The 14,919-nt window shown below is 38.3% G+C and overlaps 1 protein-coding gene across 1 annotated transcript in view; it reads left to right on the plus strand.

The window, feature by feature from the left end:
• Positions 1 to 14,919, plus strand: part of LARGE (like-glycosyltransferase) — a 198,577-nt gene that overhangs the window by 45,235 nt on the left and 138,423 nt on the right. The window contains exons 2-3 of the mRNA XM_010005777.1: positions 6,263 to 6,564; positions 12,402 to 12,484. Of these exons, the coding sequence (XP_010004079.1) occupies positions 6,263 to 6,564; positions 12,402 to 12,484 (385 nt within the window). The remainder of the gene's footprint in view (positions 1 to 6,262; positions 6,565 to 12,401; positions 12,485 to 14,919) is intronic.

A 14,919-nucleotide genomic window follows, 5' to 3' on the forward strand; every position in this document is an offset into this window, starting at 1 on the left:
CAGGAATGCATTTGGGCATGTGCTTTACCTTAGAGAACTGCCTGCAGTTGATTAGGTATTTTGCTGTATCAGGGCCTCAGAAGTTACCCTAACACCAAGCACACACCTGAATGTAGAGAAATATCTGGGCATAAGATATCCAAATGGTTAAAGAAAAAAAGAGACAAAGGTTTTTCATAGGAAATCTTCAAATTAATGGGTCCCATTGTCTTCCCTCCCACTCCTGCTGTACACCAGGGAAATTCAGCTGGCCACAAATACTTACCCTGCAGATATCATTCATATGCCTTTTCCTAAGTGTCCTTTATTATTCACATCACACTCCTACAGTTCTTCCACAGCTTCCTTTCTAATTATTCCCTGCTTGCCCATTCCTATGACTAACCAGTGGCATTCACCCACATTCAGTCATTTAATATAGCTAATAGTCCATCTTACTATGAATTGGATTTTTCATTTTCCAGGAGGTGTCACAATTTGTTTAATGCAGATTGCAACTCTGAAGATTTATAGTTGAGCTGCAGGAGGTTTTGACTTTGGGGCACAGACACCCCACTGGACAGTGGTTTCTCTCTACCCCCATAGTGGAGGTAGTAGAGGGGAATGCCTTAAGGGAGAGGAGATCAGGCTATCTCAGACCAGCTCTGCTGACCATTTAAACTGAGTTGCTTTGCACTGTAGGAGGTAAGAAGTGTTGTGTGACCCTTTGGGTCAGCTAAGTTGTGGGAATGGTGACCTCTAACTGAATGATGATAATGTCTGCAACTGATCTAAAAGGGATCATATATTTGTGCCCCCAAGTGACCACTGCTAATTGTGATGTTGTTGTTTATGTGAAAATGTAATTGCTAAGTGATGACTGGACATCAGGTCTGTGGAGAAGTGCTTCTGCCAAAAATACTCTAGGCAGCACCTCTGAGCCTGGATAGGGTGGTCAAGGACAGAAGGGATATTGACCCTCTTTTCCTGTAATAGGATTTTCTGCAGTATAATTGCAGAGCATTGTAGGAGTTTTCCCTGCAATGCCCATTTGGTGTCTGAATGTTTTGAGTCTTCTGAGCTGTCACATTGGCAGTCTGTACCTGCATACAAAGCGTTTGAAAAGAGAATAACCCTCTAGCCTTGCAAAGAAAGAGCTTTCTTTTCTCCTCTTTCTCTCCCCATCCCCCCTTCCCCAACTGCTACAGAAGTGTTTTGCCAAAAAATCAGCATCTTTACAGGAATGGGACTTGGAGAAAATAACAATTCATCAAGAGCACAGATGGCTTATTTAGAATCTAATAGGTATTAAAACATTATTTTCCCCAAGCATTACTCATGATATTGATAACGTGTTATCTTTGCCAAGTTCCCCTCTTGATAACATGTTATCTTTGTCAGGCTAAGTCCCTGATAAAATCTTATTTTCACTCAATGCATCCTCTGATAAGACTTTATTTTCTTACATCTCCACTCCCAAAGGAAAGGCAGGAAATGTTATTTTTAGTCCTTTTCCTAGAGAGGCATATATTTTGCCAAGGCAATGCAAAGCAGGGAAAAGAATAATGAGAAGATGACAGAAGAAAGGAAAAAAAAATAAAATTAAACATATTCTAGAAAAGGAAATGAACGAATAATTTTGAGACTTAGGGGCTTTTGTTTTAAATTTGCTGATAAGCTAATGTTCAGAACATTAGCTAGTAAGCTAATAGTTCTTTTGAAAAAACAAACTATTACAGAGAGTCACATGCATTTCAGGAAAGGGATACGATATACTTACATTTTCTTTCCCTCTTTATTCCTATTTTATGTTGGTACATGCTTTTTTTTTTTACTGTCCCTATTGCCCCTGTTAGAAGTACCAGTATTACTTTCCCTCAGCCAACACGGAACCAGCTTCCTGCAGCAATGCAGTGTAATGCTATCACTGATAGTGCAATTGCTCACTTTTTCCAAGACACAGCCCCTTCCTCATTTTATGTGCAGAGTAAATGCAGCAATGTGGTTGAGTGGTTCTTGGACCACTCCATTTAGTTAATTAAAGAGACTGGGAGGTGTGTCAAGAACAAAGCAGGGGAGCGTAGAAAGAAAAGGGACAGCTTTATAGTTTATGAAGTTGAATCTACCCTAGAAAATTGTTTCTGTCTCTTCCACTGAGTTCATTACATGATGTTAATAAAAGAAGTTATTGAAAGTGGCTGCTAATTGTATTTTTCTTCCATTTTCTGGGTTGCCAGCTTGCAGACTCTTGCATTACAGAAGTGTTAGGTGTATACTGTTGCATATGCAAGCGATGAGGTCGCTCCTCTGAACAAATGAAGTGCAAAAAGGTGCTTATTTATTGAAAAACTACATCAGAACCATCTCAACTGTGCATCCAAGCCTGGAATTTTCTTTTGTCATTAATGACTCCAAACTTCTCTGCCCTGCCTGTGAAAAGGGACTGGTAGTATTACCTTTCCCTCAAAGAACTTTGAAAAATAAGTCATTGATCCCTGTGCCACATTCAGGTATGACAGAGATGAGCACTGTAGGCCAGTGAGGAAATAAATAAGCCTCTTTTCGAAGCAGGGTATGAGTGGCAACAAACTGAATGATGAGCTGGATCAACATGCTGAACAGCTGTGTGGACCATCCTAGCCTGCAAGGCTTTCTTCTTCCAGCTGAGATCACACTGCAGTGATTTACAAACAAGTGTAGGAGAAAAAAAATGCCTTGGTGGATGTGAAACTAGACACCTGGGGATGTCTTAGCACCTATTTGTGGAGGCATGTATCTTAAATTACTGAACTGTTAAAAAAGGACTTCATTCATAACTGCTAGTATGACCAATACCTACCAGAGCATCCAGCTGAGTAGAAACATGCAGAGTACTAAGGTGTTAGATGATTAAAGCTGAGCTAGAGCTCCAGAAGAAAAGGGATAGTTTAGCTGCTTACACAGAGCTTTTATGTCTTCATAGTCCTAACTGCAGTCTTCTGATTTTTCTTTTCCCTTATGGTTCAATGAAGTTCTCTCTAAGGGTCTTTAAAGGGATAAAAATAATTGTGGAATGAACTTCAAAAGATCTTGCTCATGGCCTTAACAGCAGAAAATTTATGAGGGTGGTTGCCTCCTATCCCAGTTCTTTCTGCAGAATGTTGGCTTTCAGTTAAAACTGTTATACTGCTACTCCTCAAAGACTCCACTGATAATATGAATTTTCCATTGTAAAGAAATGTGAAATGAAGGAGTGGTGTTTTCTTGTATCTGTAGTCAGACAGACTGAAACATTATCTATGAGTAGTATAACTTCCTCGTATCTCAAAGGCAGCCTAGAGTTCAATGTCATCAGTTAATTCATTGTAAAGGCATTACACGCTTTTAGGCATGAGATGAGTAATAGCTAAAACACATAGAAACCTGTAGACCTTGCAAAGATGCCAAAAATAAGTAGTTTGCACTGAAGATAGTAAAAGAAATGTAAAATAATAAGGAAAAAACCAATGTGCAGTATTCTGCATAAATTTGGCTGCCTCTGTTCCTAATGAAATTTTAAATGTTTATGTTCAGATCAGGATCATTTGAGAAACTCAGGATCCCTGTTTCTGCACTTGTCTTATTTTTTTAATTAGGATGATTTTTTTCTTTCCTGCACTCTGCTTGTTTCTCCCATATCCAATCCTGCAGTTAGCCTCTGGCTAAACTTTATTTTCTCTGTGGCTCTTTCCCCAGCAAACTTCCAGCACCACTGAGGCTTTTTTGGGACTATCATATCTCCAAATCTGCTGACTTCAAAACTAGGAACTCAGTGTTAATGCTCATCCTTTAGGTTTTGTATGTAAGAAAATTCCACTGCTTTAGTCCCTCTCCTTTCCAGCAAACTGCTGGATTGCTTTTATTTCTTCCAGGGTATTCGTATGCTTTGTTTCTGCTAAGTTTTAATTGAATGTCTTGCCTTAAGTACAGGTGACTCCACATATGTAGAAACATTCAACAATCCATAAATTAGTAACTTGCGTGTTGTAATGTTTTCTGATTTGTTGAACCTACTGTGATGAAAAGTCATTGACTGCTGTAAACTATGAAATAATTAGTCATGTATGTGTTTAGGTTTTGTTTTGGGGACAATGGAGTTTTGTAGGTGATTTTTATTTCATTGGTACAGTTGTATTAGCACAGAAAGGCTGAAGTAAAAGGCCTGACACAGATAGAAAAGAAATAAAATTAAATCTGAGACTGCCAAGGCCCAAAAATAGAGCTGTAACCCCAAATGAAGAATAAAAAATAATAGCTTTATTATTATTTATTGCACCATTCAAAAGTGTACTACTTGCTTCAGAGCACAGCAACGTTCCTTGCAGTGCTCCCTGGGAGATCTTTGGTCCCAAAGTCACACAGGCCTCGTTATGTGTTATGTTATTTTATTTTGGTTTAGATGAGATAAAAAGTGCCTAGACATCAGCTCAGAGCACTCTGCCAGTTACTTAAAAGTATAAAACTCAAGTGCAATGCAATCAGTTTTACTCTTGTACCAAGCAGCACACACAGTCAATCAAATATTAGTGGTCCCTCATTAATCCAGTTACTCTTTCTTCAAATACGGGGTGAAACACACAGTCCCTGGCTTGCCTTGAAAACTGATCTGAAGCAGGTCAAAGGTTGCATGTGTTGGTGTTTACCTGCCAGGCAGTGGTTCCCAAGAGCCATATTGCTATGTCTGTGTATTTACTGAGGTAAAAATATCATCAAGTGTCCAGTCTGTTAATAGGAGTAAAACAAATATTAACTTGCCACCAGCAAACGAATTCAAGATATTCTACCTAAAAAGTTGTATTAAAACCAGGATAGCTATTCATATAGGTAACATGAAGTGTGTTCACTTGTGAAACTGAACAACGCAAATTAGAAATAAGGTTTTCATTTCTGTAGCTTTTTTTTCCATGAACTCAGTTTAGAGAACTGCTCACCATTCATGCGAATGTTAGAAAATAGAAGAGAATAAGCAATGAGCAGGTCTTCATAGCAGGGAGATAGTTTTGAATCAGAGGGTGAGAAATGTACTCATTAAGCAGAACTGCTAAACAATAACTGCATGATTTTCATTTTCTAAACCTCTCAGGCTGGTGCTTGATAAAGCCAAGGGGACTGTATTGGAGAAATTACGAAGTAGCAAACATTTTTTTTTTAAATTCGTGCAGGTAGAAAGATATTTCAGGGAAATACCTTATTTTTATAAGATACTGATATATCTTCACTGCAAAGGAGTGTCTTGTGATTATTACACTGGGTAACTCTCTTGCTTAGTTACAAATTTATTCCAATTGAACATTTTTTAAAAGTCGCTTCATATGAGGTTTTTTTACCACCTTTCAAGAATCTGTACTTTGCGTATATATATGTAGCTTTGTTTAAAATTATATGAAAATGTGTCTCCTTTGAAAAGACATCAGCTGCATCCTTATTTGCTCCCTTAAAATTTGGTAGCAATAATGTACTGGGAAGTACATTACAGTGATAGCAGAATGTATTGCAATTGTCTTTGATTATGGACCTTGGTTTCAGGTTAATTTATCTTTATTATATTTTATATCTAGCTCATTTTTAATGCTGTTTTGAACAAAGAAGATCTCTCTTGAAAATGTGAAAATTAGATATTTCATTTTTTTTAATATAACTTCTCAATTAAGGATTTTTAATTGAACAATTTTGTTTTTATCAAAATTCCTTTGTCTTTTTCAGCCAAAATGCTTTCCAGAATTTGACCCACATGTGTATTGAATTTTTCTGTCCTTCTGAACCTCTTATTTCTCTGCAAGCATATAATGCTGTGTTGCTGAATAAAAACCATCTGCTCCTCACATGTGAATCAGCTGGGACTACTGTTTGGCACAAAATGGTAACCAAAATGCTGTAGCTTGACTGAGGAGGAGATGGGGAATAGGAGAATGATTTTGTCTTGCATACGTTTCTAAAATACATTTAACTATATATTAATGGTCTTTGAATTAAATCCTTCTGTTCTTGACTGTCTTCCCAGACTAGAGACTGGCAGACAACCCTGAACAAAACAAAATAAATATATGCCTACCTTTGAGTGTGGTTTTAAAACTTGTAGGACCTGTAGCTTATGGAACTTCAGTATTTGTCCAAGTTTACTGTGCACTTACGCAATGCCTTGAAGTGACAGTTCTGCATAAAACGTGGCTGTATTTGAAACACATCCCTGCCTCACGCTGCTGACATTAAAGGAAAAGGCAACTTGAAGTATATCTTGACAGGAGCATATTGTTTCCTTCTGCAGATGGAAAACCAGTGTCACTGTCTCCGCTTGAATCCCAGCCCCACAGTCCTCGATATACGGCATCAAGCCAGCGGGAGCGGGAGAGCTTGGAAGTCCGCATGCGGGAGGTGGAGGAGGAGAACCGTGCGCTCCGCAAGCAGCTCAGCCTGGCCCAGAGCCGCGGCCCCTCGCACCACCGGGGCAATCACTCCAAAACCTACTCCATGGAAGAGGGGACGGGTGACAGTGAGAGCCTGCGGGCTGGCATTGTGGCGGGGAACAGCTCCGAGTGTGGGCAGCAACCAGCAGTGGAAAAATGCGAGGTAAATAAGCAAAAGGAACGTGCCAGAAGCAAAGCTTTGTACATTTGATCCTTCAAGGACGTTGTGTCTTATTCCTCCTGAAACTTTGTGCTCAGAAACCAGGCTCTTAAAGGACTATTGGCCATGAATTTTTAGCTATTTTTAATTATTATTAACAAAACCACCAAACTTTGAAACTTTTAATCATCTGAATATATTTCAAATTATTATTTGATCAGAGTTTTTTGTATTTTTCATTCTTGTCCCCAAACCTGGTGTAAAAAGCCTTTTTCCAAGCTGATTTCAATACAGCTGTGCTGATGAAGACCTGTGGCAAACTGACCCCGTCTGTCTCTAAATTAAATAAAAGTGCCACAGTGCTTTGAAAAGGCTTATTCCTTTGTTTGTCACCTGTACTAGAACAGTCCAGGATTTACCATTTATTAAATTACAGCTTATGGAGCCAGCCTGTGCTTTGGAGTCACTTTCAAAAGTGTATCCAGATGCTATGTGGAACCACCTGCTTTGTGTGAGCCATGCACAAGAGATGTGGTTACATGCAGGGAAAAGGGAGCCTGGTTTAGGTTTTAGGGGATTGTTTTGGTTCGTTTTTCTCCATTTTGTGCCAGTAGTTTTGTGGCTGTCATCCAGCTGTTTAGTTGTCAGATACCTGAATGATGACAGTTCCAAATGTTTATAGATCCAAAAGAGAAAGTCTTGCTTAAAGGCCTTGTGCCAATCCCAGCCGTTGAAGATATTAAAAGTAATTCTGCCATTTATTTCTCCAAAGAGAGTAACACTGTATCACCCTTTATTTTGCTTTCTGCCACTGGGAAGATAGTAAGTGGGAGAAAAAAATAAGTTCTAATTGTCTCTTGAAATAAAGTCTGTTTAATCAGCAAATATAAAATATAATTAAAAAAACAATTACTCCTTTTTTTCTTTGTCTATTGTTGTGGAAAAAAAAGAACAAACATTATTTTAAGGAGAGGGAGAAGGAGGATTCTGTTTTTCAATTTCTCTCCTCCCAGTAATGAGGGTCTGATTTTCCTCCCTGTAAGCATTTTAGTATTTCTTTTAATAAGGGAAAGTTCAGGCTATCAATAAGCAAACCTCACTTCTCCCTTATTATCATGCCAAGAAGTGATGAGCTGAATCTCAGTTCTTGGTTTTTCGATATACCAACCAATTTGGGACACAAAAATAGCAGCTTAAGGGAGAAATAGTTTAAGGGGTCTTTCAGTTTATAATGTGTTTTGCCAATGAATTTACTTGCTCAGTGGGGTTTAGCATTGTGCTGGAGGCAATGGTTATATAAAATATGAAACCTCACTTTATTTGCCAACCCCCTATCTCACTGCACACTATTTTGATAAAGAAATAGCTTTTTCTTCTTTGACTTAAGGACTTCACTAAGTAATTCAGTAACAGCAATGGAAGTTAAAATTAAACTTCCTTATTATCAGATTTGCCAGAGGTCTCTTCATTTATCCTATTACTGTAGATACTGGTTCCATGTTTCTATGACTGGCATCTTGACTCCATTCACCCTCTGCTTGCAGTGTTTCAGTGGTGTAAACTATTTTTAGCCTCTGACCCTGAAATATATCACAGCAAGAGTCAGCACTTTGGGTAGAAAGAGACTAGTGTCCTGAGAAGACTGGGGTTCTGAGGGAGACAATGGGAGCTAGGAATAGGTTGTTTATTTTATTGAGGCAGTTTTTTGAGATTTACCAAAGCTGACATTTCAGAATCAAATTTGGGATCATCTTTAGTGATGATTAAAACATTTGAAAATGTAGTTGCAATTAATGAGCATTAAATATCTGATAAAGCATAATCTGTGTGATAATAATTGTGATCTATATCAAACAATAGCGTGTTCGTTGCTTTCCACCTCCTACTCTGTTGCATTGCAGGAGAAGTCTTCTCATATTATAAAATGGAGAAGCATTAATATTTCAAGAAGATGTCACAGTTCCAACCCAAGGGCCTTCTTCCCAGAGGGAGCACATCCCTGTCTTGCTTTCTCAGTAGGAGACAATTTTAATACCAGCCTTGGAAATATAAGTAAGAGTAGTCCTTACATAGACATAGGCTCAAATAACAGGCTTCAGAAGAAGAGCATAAAGCTGATGGAAGCTAACAGAATTACGTTATTCTTTCTTATAATGTTAACTTAGTATCTTTCCAGTTTGTGGCTCCCAAAACTGGGCATCTAGTGTGAATTAAGTGTGCATTTTAACATATTTTTAAAAGTGATTCTATACTAGAAAAAGGTTAATTAGCAGTATAGCCTTTAGTAGGTTAGCAGAATACTTAAGATCTGAAGCTTTTTTACAGGCATATTTGTATCATTACTGTTTTCAACAGTGTTGTGCAATGGGGTTAAGATCCACAAAGAACAGGCCCCCACTGACTTAAGCGCTGTAAAAGATGGGAAAAGCAGATGTTACCTGCCTCTGGGAAACATGTGTTTACATTTATATTTATATTTATGTTTATATTTCAATTATATTTATATTATGTTTATATTTACATTTTTGTAACATGCATTTAATATCTCTTGACCACATTCAGCAATTATTCATGAAGGATTAAGTAAAGTAACCACAGTGGAACACCTGGCTAGTACTACTGGAAAAATATTGAAGTGCTTTACCAAAAATTATTTTTAGCTATAAGAACTAATTAGACTTTGTTAAGCTCATTATTTCATCATTCCAAAAAGTAGCCTGAGGAGAAAAAAAATAACATCTGTTTATCTAGGCCTTATATAGTACCTTATGCTCCTCGTCAGCATGGGATCTAGTTTCTTCATTTGTTTTTGGATACATTTCCTATTAATATCACCCAAAATGAACTTACAGAAAAGATTGCTTTGAGAAACAGTCATTCCTGATATGTAGTGGCTAAAGTAATAGTTTCGGAACAGTGTTAGCATGCACCTTGTTATTATTTGAACTCTCTTTCCTAAAGAAGCTTAACTTAAATGTCATTTGATCTGTTGCTGCAGTGAGTTCCATTGTCTAAAACAGCTTCAGTGAGTGGCCTCTGTCCAGACTTCTTGCAACATCTTGGAGGGAGATGTTTGGAGGGCCACATTGAACCAAGCAGACAAGGTGCCACATATTGTGCAAATTGGAACAGTCTGGGCATATGTTGCTTCACTCCTAGGTATGATTGAGTTGAGAGGTTGTGTGAATCACATTGACCTGGCTGGATAGGGATACAGTCATCTAGCCATCTGCAGATGGAAAATAAGAAGTTTGAGAGAGCTGAGATACTGCTAACCAATTTAATAATCTGAGAGCTGACACTTACAGTACTATACTCTGGAGGATGCCAGTTCTTTGAAGTGCTTCCTCTAGACACTTCTGTCCTGTCTTGCCAGTATTTGGCTACAGTCAGCTGCTCTGTATCTAAACATATATTTGGAACAAGCATGGAGAACACTGGAAATAACTTTTGTTATTAGGATGCAAACATCTGCAGACAGCTGAGGTTGTTGACCTCATGTAGACTTATCAATTTTCCCACACATTTTGTTTAACAATAGAAAGTCAAACTCAGGAACAGACTGAGTCTTGCAGCATGCTGAAGGCAAAAGCTTTGGAAAAAAAAGGACTAGGTCTCTATTCTCTTTGAGGATTATTGTTCTTTCCTATAACTGATTGCAGGCAGAAATGTGAGTGATACATAGTATCAAACACTGCAGAGAGGCTGACTAGAAGATACAGGGATGCCTGTGTCTCCGTACTGGAGAAGATGCTCAGAAGAGCAGCAAATGCTGTCTTCTCACTGTGCCCTGTCTGAAACAGCATGCAAGACAACAGCACCTGTTGGAAGGCAGCAAGGAAAGAACGCTTTTAATTTTGAAACAAACAGTTTAGGAAGAGAAGAACAGATGCAGGCAAGTTCTTGGCAGAGCAAACTCTGATTTTGAGGGGAATTGTAAGCTGGAGAGAGAGGCTGCAGGGAAAGCTTTTCTGGCAAGTAAAGGTAGTATAAAATGATGTTGACAGTGATATAACAGTGCTATTCTGTCAAAACCCTTGAAATGTTTGTCTTGTCCAGTGTCTTCAGGTGAAATATTTAAAGCAGGCATGAAACTATTCTCAGTCAGTGTGATTTTAATTGGCATTGAAGGGAAGGATCATAGGTCTTCCAAAAGCCTGAGAAAGACCAGGTGGCAACCAGAGAGGAGGCAGTGCATGTGGTGTCAGGAATCTGTGCACCATGAGGTTCTCATGCCCATAAGTAAGGTATAAACCACTACTGCAATAAAGTGGTTAATAAGTAGCCTCTGTTCTTCTATATTGTTATCACAAGAGAGAGACATAATCAATTTTTTGCAAAGTGCTGAGCATGCTCAGCTCACATTGACTTTAACAGAATTTTAAAATGCTCAATGTGTCACAGAGCTGTTGCAAAAAGTACTGCATTATCTTTTCTTTCCCACACCTCTCTGGACAAACAATTGCCTTACTAATTCGAGTCCTCTTACAGCCTCAGCTCTTCATTGTACCTCACCTTGTGAGGCTCTCTAGGGCTGGAGGCAGCTGCGATGCTCACGTGGGGGTTGCACAATGGCACAGCCACTTGGCAATTATATGATTCAAAGTGTGCCCTGCACCAGACAATGTTAATAGATGGGGCTACAGACTCTTCAGATGTGCCCAACACATGCCACCTCTTTGTATAAATCTGCTTCTGTTAAAAGTCAGACTTTGGGAATCTATGGCTATGTGAGGAGGCAGAATTCCTCATTTGTTCTCTGCGTAGTGGGCATTCTGTGGAAAATGAGAGCTGTGTGTGTGAGAAACCAGCTATCCAAACTTCAAATGGAAGCCAAATGAGGCTTCCCTGCAGTTTCACAGCTGTGTCCCCAATTGCAGCTTCGTGCTGCCAGCATGGTGAATTCTTCATTTCTGTGACCGCTAAGAAACAGAAAAATACAGAACCTGCAGTCTAAACTTGCTAAAAATAATATTCTTTTGCCCCCAGGGAAGAGCTATGGCTAATTTTAAAGCCAGAGAAGAGTAACTTAACAGCATTTTTCAAATTATTACTTACTACCTTAATCGTAATAATGACTAGTAGTACCTTTTCAGTTTTCCCTTTCCTCTTGAAGAGACAAATAAACTTCTGCTGCATATTAAAAGGGAGATAAGAAGGCACAGAATAAGAGGGAATTTGCCAAGGTGCTGGGGTGGGGAGAATGTGTGTGTGGGGTATGTATTTAACTAAATATTGACACTGCCCAGTACAGTCCATACTAGGAGTCACAGGCAGGAGAAGTGACCACCTGTCTTCACAGTTCGTGTCCTATCCTATCACTAGGATGCACCCAGCTCCTGGCAAACCAATTGTCCCGCTCATGCTCATCCATCAGATCTTGCTCATCCTCTCTCCTTTGTAGCTGTCCTCAAGACAGATATGATGCAAATTTCTAAGAGCATATCTGTTTATAATTATCATACATAATTAACTGCGGTTCAGAAGGTTAAAGTGTCTGCATATTTGCATACTCAGGATTATGTGTGATGCTAAATGGGTGTATGTGTGTACATACATGCACACATATACTCTTGTCTAATGAATGCAATTCTGTTCAGATATGTGATATAATTTAGGGATACTAATGGCTTTGGAATGATGATGGTGTTATAACTCAATTAAGATGTTTTTAACAAACTGCCTCTAGTGGGTTGCAAACAGCTGCAAAACACCCACTCAAATCTTTAACAATCATGACACTAAATAATAGCACTGTTGTGTATGTGCTGTCCTTAGTGAACGACAGAACATAGAAGCAGGCTTTAATTTTTGTTCTTTTTGTTCCTTTTCTCCCACAGACCATCCACGTTGCCATTGTTTGTGCAGGGTACAATGCCAGTCGGGATGTTGTCACACTTGTCAAGTCTGTCTTATTTCACAGGTAAAGATAGATTTCTTTTGTATTTTATATCTGATTATGGCTTAATAAGCTTTTTTGACATTTTCTGTCTTACTTAAAAATAAAGTCAGATTCACTTCCCTGGTTGCTTTTTCTTTGGAAGGAAGGAAGCATGAAATTTGTGACCACCACAAATAGATTCACCTTAAGATTTCTGCAGTGAAGTAGAGATATCGCAGATACATCTGCTACCTCTATTGCATTGTGGGAATAGGGACAGTATCTATCTGTACAATACAGATACACTACAGTATCTGTAGTGTAAAGCATCTGCACAATCCTGAATGTTGTAAAATAATAATAGTTATAACAGCTTTGTATTAATTTACCCTGTTTCTGATATCAGTTTATGGCAGAGGTGTAGATGATAATTTGAAAGCCATATACGTAAATACACACTGGTTACTTGACTATTCCAGCCTCCCATTTAGACATTTATTTTTCAAAGTAAACCTGTTACTAGAGTAAATAATATTTCATTAAAGTCAAGGTTATTTATTGTGGCTTTGAAAGAGCTACTTGCAGCCCCTCAGAGGGCTTTGCAACCTGGTTTTAGCACATGGAGCACAAATCCCAAAATCGAGAGGCGTAAATGTACAGTGAAGACAAAATAACCAATTCAATTAGTAAACAACAGCTCCAGAAAGAGAGAAATGGTATTAAACTGTGTGTGGAAATATATATTTATCCCTCGTCCAGTTTAGTCTCTCAGAGGTGTTTTCCAAGAGTGCTTCAGAAAGTGGATCAAAATAGGGGAGCGAGAGACTAATCAGACTAATAAAATAAACAAACAGACTAATAAAACATGCATAGGGTTTGAAGAGTTTACAAAGGAGTACAGCTCTGCTTTATATTGAATAATATTTTATACCAGAGAGGATGACTTTTGTTCACATCATGTGCTATTATCTTCTTATAGCTAGATGAAGAGGGACATTCCAGTCCCTTGCCTTGCTCCCTCTGACTGCCTCCAGTCCGCTGCTGGAACAGTCTTAGTAATCACTCCTTTGTGCTGGTTTTAGTACACCATTCTAACTTTTATCCATTCTTTGTAAGCTTTGTAAAAGAATGCAAATGCTCACCTTGTACAGTGGGAAAAAAGACACAGTAAATATTAAGAGGTTGGCTAGAATACAGGTGGAGAAGGAAAATTGTCCAAAATACGAGTGCAACTTTCACTATCAAAACATAGCCTTTGCAAGTCTCTCCAGAAGTAACATGCTCATGTTAGATGAGGGCTAGTACCAGGACAAACAATGCTAAAATAAACAAAACAAAAGCACAACAACAGTAAAAATCTGTATCATACTCTTTGCTTTTTTTTCCTAAATGTTAAAATCCTGTTAAATTTTAAAACTCTTATCTGTTTCCAATTAGGCTTCTGAGTTACTCAGCAAAAATTGGCTTTGGATTGCAAAGATGTGGGGTATTTTGTCTATTTTGATTGTTGTTTCTAAGGGATTTCGTACAAATAGGCATTTTTATGGTGACATGAGTTACCCTAGTGGTTAGCTTCTCAGCATTTTTCTCTCCTAGTACTTGCATCCATTTTGAGAAGATTCTAATACAGGTTTCTAAATGTGCTGTGAATAATGGGAATCTTGCAGCTCAAAGGTTTAAACTGTCTCTTTCTGTGTTGCTTAAAGGAATTGTCCTTGTTTTACATAAGCCACCCAAGGGAACATTTAGTAAACATTGAAACAACTCTGCCATATAATGATAGAATCTTGTAATTTGGAAATGTATTTAACTAAAAATATGAAACCAAAATAAAGGGAAGTAACACTGGCATTTCTAAGTCTGGTGGATTGTGCTGTTGTATTTGCTGTTTGGCTGGCAGTAATGCTTATCTCAAGAGATTAGTCTAGCTCAGCAGAGGTAATAAAAATGAAGTCCAGTATAGCTAATGATGCTTTAGTAGAGTTAGTTACATTCAAGGTAACCTATCTCACTTGTTTGCTCAAAGCATACTTAGAGACAAATCTAAGTCCATTCTTGCCTAGAACTAGCTTTCCTCACTAGGCTTTGAATTGTTCGCTAGAAAGGGAAGATGTTCTCAGAGACAGAGCTTCTTACAGACAATTATTTTCTTCTGGAATTCACAGGCTTCTTAAGTGTTTGTTGATGCTGTGGCTACGTGTCAGAAATGCTCCTTTCTGGGATTGTTAGCTTTGGAGTGGCAATGGTGAATGAGACTGGAGAGTAAAAAAAAAACAAACAATAAGCTCAGCTGAAAATTGATTTAGAACCAGGATTCCTTGCAATGTTTGCCATGTGCAAGCAAAGTTATCTTGGAGACTAGTATGCATCTCACAAATTTTGATGATTGGAAAGAAGGCTTCTTATAGTTTCTAGGATTTACTTAATTGTAGGAAAAGGAGGGTGGAGACTGCTCTTGATACTGCAGCAGGTGGAAT

This window comes from Chaetura pelagica, unplaced genomic scaffold (genome assembly GCF_000747805.2).
Source record: "Chaetura pelagica isolate M959 unplaced genomic scaffold, ChaPel_1.0 scaffold79, whole genome shotgun sequence".
In the NCBI taxonomy this organism is placed as follows: domain Eukaryota; kingdom Metazoa; phylum Chordata; class Aves; order Apodiformes; family Apodidae; genus Chaetura; species Chaetura pelagica.